The 10,594-nt window shown below is 36.4% G+C and overlaps 1 protein-coding gene across 1 annotated transcript; it reads right to left on the bottom strand.

Moving 5' to 3' along the window:
* Window positions 1-1,276: 1,276 nt before the first annotated feature.
* Window positions 1,277-6,374, bottom strand: LOC125237113. Its single transcript, XM_048144082.1, has 2 exons — window positions 6,285-6,374; window positions 1,277-2,257 (listed from the first exon to the last, which is right to left on the bottom strand). Exon 2 carries the CDS (start codon window positions 2,247-2,249, stop codon window positions 1,329-1,331), a length of 921 nt encoding a protein of 306 aa, XP_048000039.1. The 5' UTR covers window positions 2,250-2,257; window positions 6,285-6,374; the 3' UTR covers window positions 1,277-1,328.
* Window positions 6,375-10,594: the final 4,220 nt, after the last annotated feature.

The raw sequence follows: 10,594 nt of genomic DNA, 5'->3' as shown, positions 1-10,594 counted from the left end.
TTTTTATATTAAAATAATATTGTAACCCCCTTTTGTCCCTTTCTTTCATGTTGACTTATGTACTTGTGAGAAAGGGACAAAACGCTTTTTAACTAATCAGTCCTGTAACTTTTTTATGAATAAGGGTAGTGCGTTTGTGGCTTTCCAAAAGAAGGGTCCTTTTAAGCTTCTAGTGCAACAAAATGTCTGTTAAAATGGCCCTTCCATTTTAACATATTTTTCGTTAAAATTGTAGATGGAAAGGACCTTATTGTACTTGAATAAAATGAATACCTTCAGAAATCTTTTGAGATGGAGAGCCAAATTTAGATATTTCTTGACGAAATTCTGGTAAGTTTTTGATCGTGAATTACTTAGTCAGTATAATAATCGTTACAAGTACTGGCTCGTAAGTTTAGCGCTGAGTGAAATGTGGAGGGGATAGCTGCGCATAGTGCGCATGGGGACGCATACCCTTCACCCCCTATAATCCCCTGAGATACCTGTTTTTGACTTCTGCGCAATAATGGTTAGCACTAAACTTATGTGGCGCTGTTCGTATATTTGGAGCATACACAAATAACCCGCATTTACTGATGTATGGAGTTACAAGTGACATCTAGCGACAATCACGCGTCAACTGGCGTAAATTATCAGTACTGCTACTTGTCAATAGATGTCGCGACGAACGAAAAGTCTAATGGTCACCAATTTTTAGCTAATATTACAGTAGTATTAATCAGCAGTCTGTTTTCAATTCCTTCTGCTTGTAATATAAGTTGAAAACTGTTCTAATATTAAATTTTTGGCGGACGAGACACAGTTGCCACCTAGTATCGAGTAGTGGTACTGATAATTCACGCTATTTGAGGCGTGATTGTCGCTAGATGTCACTTAACTTTACAAATAACCCGCATTCATATTCATATATTTTATTGGTAAAAGTAAATTACATGTCAGTGGTTACATTACATTTCATTGTGTCAAATATCAATACAAATAATAACAATAGGTAGTTCAATTAAATGGTTATATAATACATCGTATTCACTGAATACATTAGAAAATGCGTTAAATGCTTTCAAATACGAATCAATTTTACATATGCGTTAAATGCATTAAAGTATGAATTAATAATATATTAAAATACGAATTAAATACAATTTTTTTTTACAATGTGTGTGGGTCGATGACACCTTATCGAGAAATTCATCGATGGTATAACATTTACTGATGTATGGAGTTACAACTCTTCCCTATAAGATTTGGAGGCACGATAGGCGATTGAAAGACTTAGTAAATAATAAAATAATTTATTAAAACTATGTACAATATTATAACTTTTAGTCTTACGAGGCTACCCACACATCAGTAGCATAAACACTCAACATTCGTCCCTTACCTGTCACATTCGAAGACACTTTACATCCTCTATACGTCGGTCTTAGAAAATACAACGCCTGATCTTCATCTAAATATACAACATTATTCAAATTGTCAAACACAAACTTTAATGGCGTACCTCCATTACCCCCAAACGCTCCCACACTTACAATCCTATCTATTGAATAATCTATTTTATAAATACCAGATGTCGCTGTATGCGCGAAGTATACGTTACCATTTCTATCTGTAGTTAAAAGATATATTTGATCTACTATATCTTTAACTTCTTTAGAATCATGCTTTAATCTATATATAGTTGTATTCGCTAAGAAATATATGTCTCCATATTTATCTAATACAAAATCCTCTATCATGTAAGATTTTAAACTTGAAATTGGTAACGCTTTCTTCTCTAAAACATTTAATCCAGGTTCTGAATGAATGTTGTAGTATAATTTATCCTTATATTGCATATGCCATATTGTAGAATCTTTTAGTCCATGTAATATTGTAGTATTAGATGCTGCGTTATATTTGTATATACCTTTAGGTCCAGACATAAATACATCACCATTTGGAGCGACCGCGCGTGCAAACGAAAAAGAGATATTACCCATAGTGTAGCTTATATCATTGTTTAAATCATAAGCTCCTGTGTAGTCTATATTATTCTTAACGTAATGGAAATATAAGATGTTTCTATCCTTATTTCTATCTACAGCGAGTTGTCCAGTTATTTGGTAAGTATCGCCGGTAGATGTCGCTTCTCTGCCGCCGAAGATTTTCGTCCTTTGGTAGCATACGCCCATGAAACAGCTGTGGCATTTTGAAGTTTTTGCGATGATGGAAGAGGTAAGTATTGAGAGTATGAAGATGATTCTCATTTTTGAACCTGTGGAAGAGGGACAAATTTCTTATTAGAACATTACTCAGTAGATATTATTACTAATAAAACTACCGTGAGACACTGACATATTACATTTTAAACATGTAAAATCGGGTATCTCACGTAAAATTGTCGAACATCGCTCGACATGTTTCGCTCCGTAACGAGGAGCATTTTCATTCATCACGCGCGATGAAAGTGCTCCTCGTTACGGAGCGAAACATGTCGAGCGATCTTCGACAATCTTACGTGAGTACCCGATTTTACATGTTTAATATGTTTGATATTATTACTCTCTGCAGGCGATTATTTCGTTGGAAGTATTGGGACTGACATCCACAGTTTGTTACTATGATTCTATTAATTCTCAGAATTCACTACCCATTTATATCCATATGTATTGACAACTGGCAACCGTGCCTGACAGAGTGGCGCTGGTCGTAATAATTACACGTCATTTTATAGACATGTCCAACAGTAATGATAGCGGCGACCATTACGCGTTGAAACTATACTTTGTCAAACAAGTTTGTCAGTAAATAAGAACAAAGAAAACTATATGCATCCTTTTCTTTAGGGTGCTATAGAAAAGGATACCTATAGTTTTCTTTGTTCTTATTTACTGACAGACTTGTTTGACAAAGTGTAATTTGACACCATACAATTAAGGGCCAGTTGTATCAACCACATTTGACAGACACATCACATCATCGTCACGCAGCAGACGTCTATGGAACTTCCCATACAATAAAATTTAACGAACGCTTTAACGATGACAGACGGTTTGGTGCTTCGTTAATATGTAAAAGTTTGACGACCGGTTTGGCTCAGTTAGCAGTGACCCTGCCTGCTGAGCCGCGGTACTGGGTTCGAATCCCGGGACGGGCATTTATTTGTGTGATGAACACATATCTTTGTTCCTGAGTCATGAACGTTTTCTATGTATATAAGTATTTGTATGTTATGTATACCGTTGTCTGAGTACCCACAACACAAGCCTTCTGAGCTTACCGTGGGCCTCAGTCAATCTGTGTAAGAATGTCCTATAAAAAAAAATCGCCGAAATGAGGGCAGCACCAGTCATGCACGTAGCGAATAGGTAAGCTTCCGTAAGCGCTATGTAGATAATGTAAAAAAAAAATGGGGACACCTGACACAGACCAACTTAGCCCCAAACTAAGCAAAGCTTGTACTATGGGTGCTAAGAGACGATATATATACTTAAATAGATAAATACATACTTATATACATAGAAAATATCCATGACTCAGGAACAAATATCTGTGCTCATCACACAAATAAATGCCCTTACCGGGATTCGAACCCAGGACCGCGGCTTAGCAGGCAGGGCCACTACCGACTGAGCCAAACCGGTCGTCAAAATGTGTTTTCACAAAAGGTTTCTCTTTCCTTAAAAGTGCCGACCTAACGTCATCTTTAGATCTTCTGGAAATACTTTGATAGAAAAAGAAAACAATTAACAATTATAACTGAAACACTGACATTAATTTGACCTTTCACTTGATAATAATAACTTTGTTGAAGTATCATTCTGATGCAAACAGTGCAAACAAACATAGATACGTGTTTAAGGAAATAATTAAGGTCATGTGGGGTAGGTACCAAAGATAAACATAGACTTATATATTACTTTGTAAGGACGTGGCATACGGGCAACAAAAAGTGTGTCAGCACAGCGTCAATAACACCGCCAAAGTATGCGACCAATCGTGTGAGCGAAGCGTAGTTGAATCAACCAATCGCATTGCAGCGTTCTACCAAGTCGGATAAAATGAGAAATAATTTGTATTTGTCCTCGTCCTTACTTTTAAAATCTTTGAAGATAAACATGTTTTATTTTCGTCAGGGAAAAACAATATTAGAATTTCCTGGAAGTGTTTGTCTTATCCTATGTAACCTTTAACCATAATGTATGAGCAAAGACATATAGCTCCGTATAGACAGATAAAGTCTAAGAAAAAAACGTACCTCAGTACCATACAGCAAAAGGTACAATGGCCTAGATGGCATTACACCTTTAGTGCGTTTTCACATTATCCGATCCGATATCGGATGTCGGACCGATATCCCATACAGTACAGGCGCCATCTTGGATTTTTTCCCCTGAAATCCTTCCGACATCCGATATCGGGTCGGATAATGTGAAAACGGACTAAAGGGTACGCTCAGCTAGATGGGGCTAATATAAATATTTGACATTTTAAAACATATCAAGCTAAGAATATGGCCAAATTGTTAAAACTGAGGTTCAAAAGTTTTAAGCCTGTGTCAAGAGATGGCAGTCTATGCACTGTGATTACACATTTTACTTTGACAGTAACTCTCTATACATACTCGATCCTCTTTGGTATGAGAGATGTTTTAGTATCTAACTTATAAAATTAGGTAGGTAGTTATTTCTGTCTCAAGTTCTATGAAATTTTAGCTTATACCATAGACTAAATAAAGGTTATTCTCTTTTATCTGCTTATACTTAGACATTCAGGCCACGAAATGTTAAAACAATAATTTCATACTACTTATATCTTTGCAAAATCCTATGCTGTCGATATCTTTAAAATTGGAACGGCCTATCCCATAGATGAGTCGGGGAAAACGACCACTTAGTCTAAATTAACTGCTTAAATTGGTTTCACCTTAGTTTGGGGAAACACGGGAATGACCGGGATTCGAGAATATTCTCATTGGACTAACCTATGTGACTAACCTAAGATGTATATGTAGGTATATGAGTAATAGTAATAGCGATGACACAAAGTCATAATGATTATTTAAATTAGGTGGGGCAGGTGCCGGCTCTCATCCATACCAGAGAAAATAGAATAACAAAGAATGGGAACTCCGTAGTCCAATTTTATGTTTGACTCGTAAAACAATAGATGGCATTACTATACTCTCGCGACAAATGGTATTGTTCAATTCACGAAATAATTTCATTTAAATGACCTAAGTCGTAATATTAAAAAATTTGGAACTTGATCATACAACATTATCATTATATAACACCGAAATTTACAAAAACAATTAAGTATTTTTTACCAATCGGGTACTTGAATCAGGTTCAATTCATGGTAAGTGTTTTGTACGTTTGATGACTGGCAGAGAAAATTCCATACTATACTAATTACTAATTTACTAATAGTAATATTATTAATGGGAAAGTGTGTGTGTGTTTGTTTGTCCGTCTTTCACAGCAAATGAAGCGACGTATGAACGTGATTATTTAAGTGAAGATAGGTACTTAGTTGAAGGGATGGAAAGTGACATATAATACTTTTTGTCTCTTTCTAACTCCGCACTTCTCTAAAATGGGAGGTGGAAGTCTGTATTGAGCATTTATGTTTGTAAGTATGGAGATCATTTAACGCGAGCGAAGCAAAAACTAGTAGGTACCTACTAAATATTTTTTGGTGACTCCCAAATCTTATTGCAGCGATAAAAAGGCTCAATTATAGCTATGGTCAGTACGAGTGTTGACGTCCCTAAGTATGTATATTGGAGGATAATGACTGTTAATAATGTTATGTTAATATTTTAAACTACATTTATGCCAAAATAAAGCTATACTTATATGGGTCGTTTTATTATGCTTTTTTGATCGATAAATACGTAAATCGATTGAGATAATTTTTAGCGCGGAGATCATTTGATAGGGAAAGAATATCATCATTGTCCTTATAGTCTATCGCATACGATTTAGCGCGTTTTCACATTATCCAATCTGATATCGGATGTAGGACCGATTTCCCATACATTACAGACGCCATTTTGGATTTTTTAGCTGTAAAAACTCATTCGGTTAGTTGTCGCTAGGGATAGCTTTAGGCCTAGGTATATGGTGCAAATATTCGTTGTGTTGGATAGCGTCTTGGTAGCTCAGATGAAACAGCTCATCTCATCTTTCCGACGTATTAGTGTGATAGAAAGGGACAAACGAACTTTATCGGCTTGGTAAATTTGGTGAACGTTTATGGATAAGGGGGTAGGGTAACTATATAAAATTTGTACTCACCCAGTCCGTAACGCACAAGTTTCGACGGCCGACTGGCTGTTTGTTTATTATGCTATAATAGTTTATCAGCTGACCGCGGGTCAGTGGTATCAACATCAACGTAACTCAAATTAGATGAGTGCAATAATATGTTTGTATGATGACTTTATCTTTCGGTTAAATTGATGATTTACTGTGTGACTAACAAAGTAGTTATATAAAGTAGTTGACTCTATCATGGTTTTAGAATATGGTACTCGATAAGTGATAACGTAAAAGTTACGGAAAATGTAAGTACCTACCTATTTAGGTAATTTTTGGTTCTAATAACAGTAAGATTAACGCCGTGGCTTGCGTGGGCGACGGTCGCGCGATGGTCGCGCGACGGCGATGCGACGCATACGAAATAAAACCTTATCGATATGGAAGTATGAGACGCGACGGCGACGGTCGGACAGACGGACCGTGTCTTGACACGGCGTCTGTTTGGGGGCGATGTTCACTGTCTCCTTATTATAGAGGAATAAGTAAGGGAAGAGTTAGTAACTCCATACATCAGTAAATGCGGGTTATTTGTAGTGACATCTAGCGATAATCACGCGTCAATCACCAGCATGATATAGATGTTCCGTTACGTTCTCTAAACTCATGGTAGGTACACACGTTCATCTTATGGTGTAGGTAAGCACTAGGCATTAGGAGAGCATTTCTTTTTTTTTTGCCAATAATTTTTTTTTATTGTTTTAGGGAATTTTAGGTCAATTTGTACTCAGAATCACGAGTACTTTCAATCTCACTGGGAGACAAAAAGTGTCCCAGAATTTACATACATTTTTGTTACTGTTCCTCTTTTGTTACCCCATACAAATTGTACGGGAAATGGTAACAAAATAAGAAAAAATCGTATGGGACAATTTTTTTACCTACTAGGATTGAAATGGCTAGTAATTCTGAGTAGAAATAGCATTTTTTTTTTTCAAAAATATCACACTTCATAAAAGTGACAAAAAAAAAAAGAAATGCTCAGGAACAGTGACGTCACAGCACTGACTAAACCTCGGAATATTGGGAATACCGGGATACCTTTGATCTTGTTGTTCAGCGTTTTTGCAAGTCAAATTCCATTGTTGTTAACAAATTAGGTATACAGAAAAATAGCCAAATGACCCAATCATCAAGCATTTTTCCTTATTACTGTTTTGTAGGTAGCAGAGCGACACGTGAAATTCTGCAAGGACCTAACGAAGGTCGGTTACTAATTACGATTACAATTTTAAATTAAAATCTGTAAACGCGTGGATATTCTTAAATCTTGTTAGGGTTCCGTACCAAAAAAAGGTACAAAAGGAACCAAATGACGCCGCTCTGTTCGTCTGTCTGTCACATTATTAAATATCTCGAGAACTACTTATGCTATCGCTTTGAAATTTTGAATACTTATGAACATTGTTAACCTCTACAAATTGAAAGTTTTAAAAAAATATTGAAAAATTATTTTTTAATTTATTAATATTAATTGCAGAAAATGGCCAAAATGAAAGGGGGGCAAACTGAAAATTTCAAGTAACTAGGTCAAGTGGGGTATCGTTAGGAAGAGCTCAAACTGTACTTATCAAAACTATTTTTTAAAATTTTTTGATTGTGGAAAAAAAAAATGTTTTTTGAAGGAAAATGCGAAAGTCTCCGAAGTTTACCAACATAAATTTATGAAATTTTCACCAAACATGGCTATTATAATGAATATTACAGGAAAAATAAAATCGTACACGTATCTTGAAAACTTTTTTTTTTAATTTATAAAAAAACTTTTCAGATTTACATTTTCAATTTCAACACCCTTGCGGGTGTTTATTGTACCTGTATTTAAAAAAAAAACAATGAAATTACCTGCTTTCAAATAGAGGCAAAATGGTTAAAATCGGTTCACGCAATAAACAGTTATTCCATAAAAATCATCTTCCATACTAGCTCGCGCGCATTAGTTTACTCAATTTGCCGATAGAGGTCGCTGTACGTTGAACGCTCATTTCCTACGTCGCGTTTTTCCTAATATAATGAGGTCGGTTCAGGAGAGTCCTTGCGACATATATGTCGTAAGTCGTAAACTATTGAAGTCGAATAGTCTTGATTTTATTTGGACGTTGTCTAACAATAAAATTGTATATTAAAATATTACTTGTTATGCGGGAAATGGAGTCTTGAGGGATTTAGTCAAATCTGTAGAGTTCTATGAATAACATTTTGATGATCCAACTATTGAAAGTTTGTACGGAACCCTAGGTGAGCGAGTCCGACTCGCACTTGACCGGTTTTTTTTTAATATATTTGCAGAAATTCATTTCGATGAATGCTGGGATTGGATTCAAATTTTCTTTAGAAAATTAACCATTTGTGTAATATTTTCCTTATTACTTATTAAGGTGGCTAATTATAATTAAGAAACTCATAGAGTTATTATTACTAATGATCCCTGGCAAAAGGATCAGTCAGTGCTAGGTTCAGTGCCGGCCCGTGCACTCGATCAGGGTAGAGCGAGTTTGAGTTTCGGCGCCCCTTGGTAAGGTTTCACTACGTAGGAAAATAAATCGCGAGCGTAGCGAGCGTGATATTTTTTTCATAGTAATGCCGTAATTTGAAGATTAACGTAATACAGAATTTAAGGATTTCATCATACATAATTATACAGAGTACGAAAGGGACAAATGGTTGAACTTTCGTAGTCGCACCCTAGTATAGTTACGTATGGCTGAACGTGGATATCATGTAAATACATAAAATAACAAACAAAATGGAGCACTATAGTGGCTAAGTCAGGAAAGCAGAATCGGTTTTTTTCCTAAGTAACTAAAAGAGAACATATAAATAGTAAGCGATTTTTTTTACTCGATTTATTAAGACTCAACCCGAGGGCGGGGAATCCGCGAACTTTCAAGCTTTTATGTTCTGCAGATCTGCGGTCTTTGACATATTTTGGGGTATTTTGACTTCACAGGGCGCCTATGTTCCCGACTTTTAGGCCTTATATTTCGCCATCACTATTATTTTTTTATAACACTAAGAGTTAATTAAGAGATTAACTGCGGACTCGATCGTCACCGTCGAGATGCCCATTTCGTTATTTTGCCACTAAGTGATCTTAGTGCTTTGAAGTGCGCTCACCATCTGCTGTGACTCACAAAATTGCGCCTCTCTGAAACGTTTTGCGCCTTTGACTTTATGAGGAACTCCGCTTTGGACTATCGGGTAGACTCATATTTTTGCATTTGGATAGCGACGTAACTTTGTCGTTCGCCGCACAACAATGTGGTTCGTCAAGGGCTAGAATCCTCCTTTTACGGCGCCCTAGCAACAGCGCCCTTATGAATGTTGGTATATGTTGGCAATGTGGTGCAACTTTCAACTTAATCTGAATTACAAATCTAGATTTTCAATAGTGGATTCATTCCAGACTCCTCTCGCCATTTTGTGATACGTGCGCGCCCACGCAACGTATAATTTTTTGGTATGGATATTTCCACATTCTCGATTTTGGCGCCCCCTTACCATGTGGCGCCTAGAGCGGCCGCTCCTATTCAATATACTCTATGGGCCGCTCCACTCGCTCCACCCTTAATCCGGCCCTGGCTAGGTTATAATTAGGGCTTCCAATACCGGGATCCCGGTATCTCGGGATCCCGGGATCCCGCCTTTTTTTGGGTACATTTCAATACCGGTATTTAATTTAATAATACCGGGATCCCGGTATTTTTAATAACTAACAAATTAGGCCAAATAAACGTAAATTACTCATCAAAAACGTTAAATTTCTGCAACATGAACTTGAATCTTGCTTCTTGCTCTCGTTTCTCGATTTGACACATTCTCTGTTTGGAGTGTTTGGTGTTTTTACAATATTTGTATGAAAATGATATCTTTTTCAATGATTACCTAGATAAAGATAGGTGTCAAAAGCATTCATTGAGGAGGGCCTGCCGCGAACTTTTTTGCCACATTTGTTGCACTTGTGAATTCGCACGTAAGTGTGACAGAGAAGCAACACGTCAAACGCAATTGCAACATTGATGCATCTATATTAGTCATACTCAAAGTGTGCTCCGCGGATCCCTAGGGCTCCGCAAAGCCTCTCTAGGGGCTCCGTGTGAATTTTGGGTACCTGATATGCAACTTCAACTCTCTTCCATGAAACCAAATATTCACCAATTGTTAAAAAAAAAAACAGTTTCAGGTAATACCTCACATTAGAATCTAATGATTAGAATTTACTAATAGGATTACTTATTAAAATAAAGATGTTAATATTTTTTTTATTTAATTTAAGGGTTCCATCTGGT

This window comes from Leguminivora glycinivorella, chromosome 20, assembly GCF_023078275.1.
Source record: "Leguminivora glycinivorella isolate SPB_JAAS2020 chromosome 20, LegGlyc_1.1, whole genome shotgun sequence".
Classification (NCBI taxonomy): Eukaryota; Metazoa; Arthropoda; class Insecta; order Lepidoptera; family Tortricidae; genus Leguminivora; species Leguminivora glycinivorella.
This window is presented reverse-complemented; position numbering and strand designations above follow the sequence as displayed.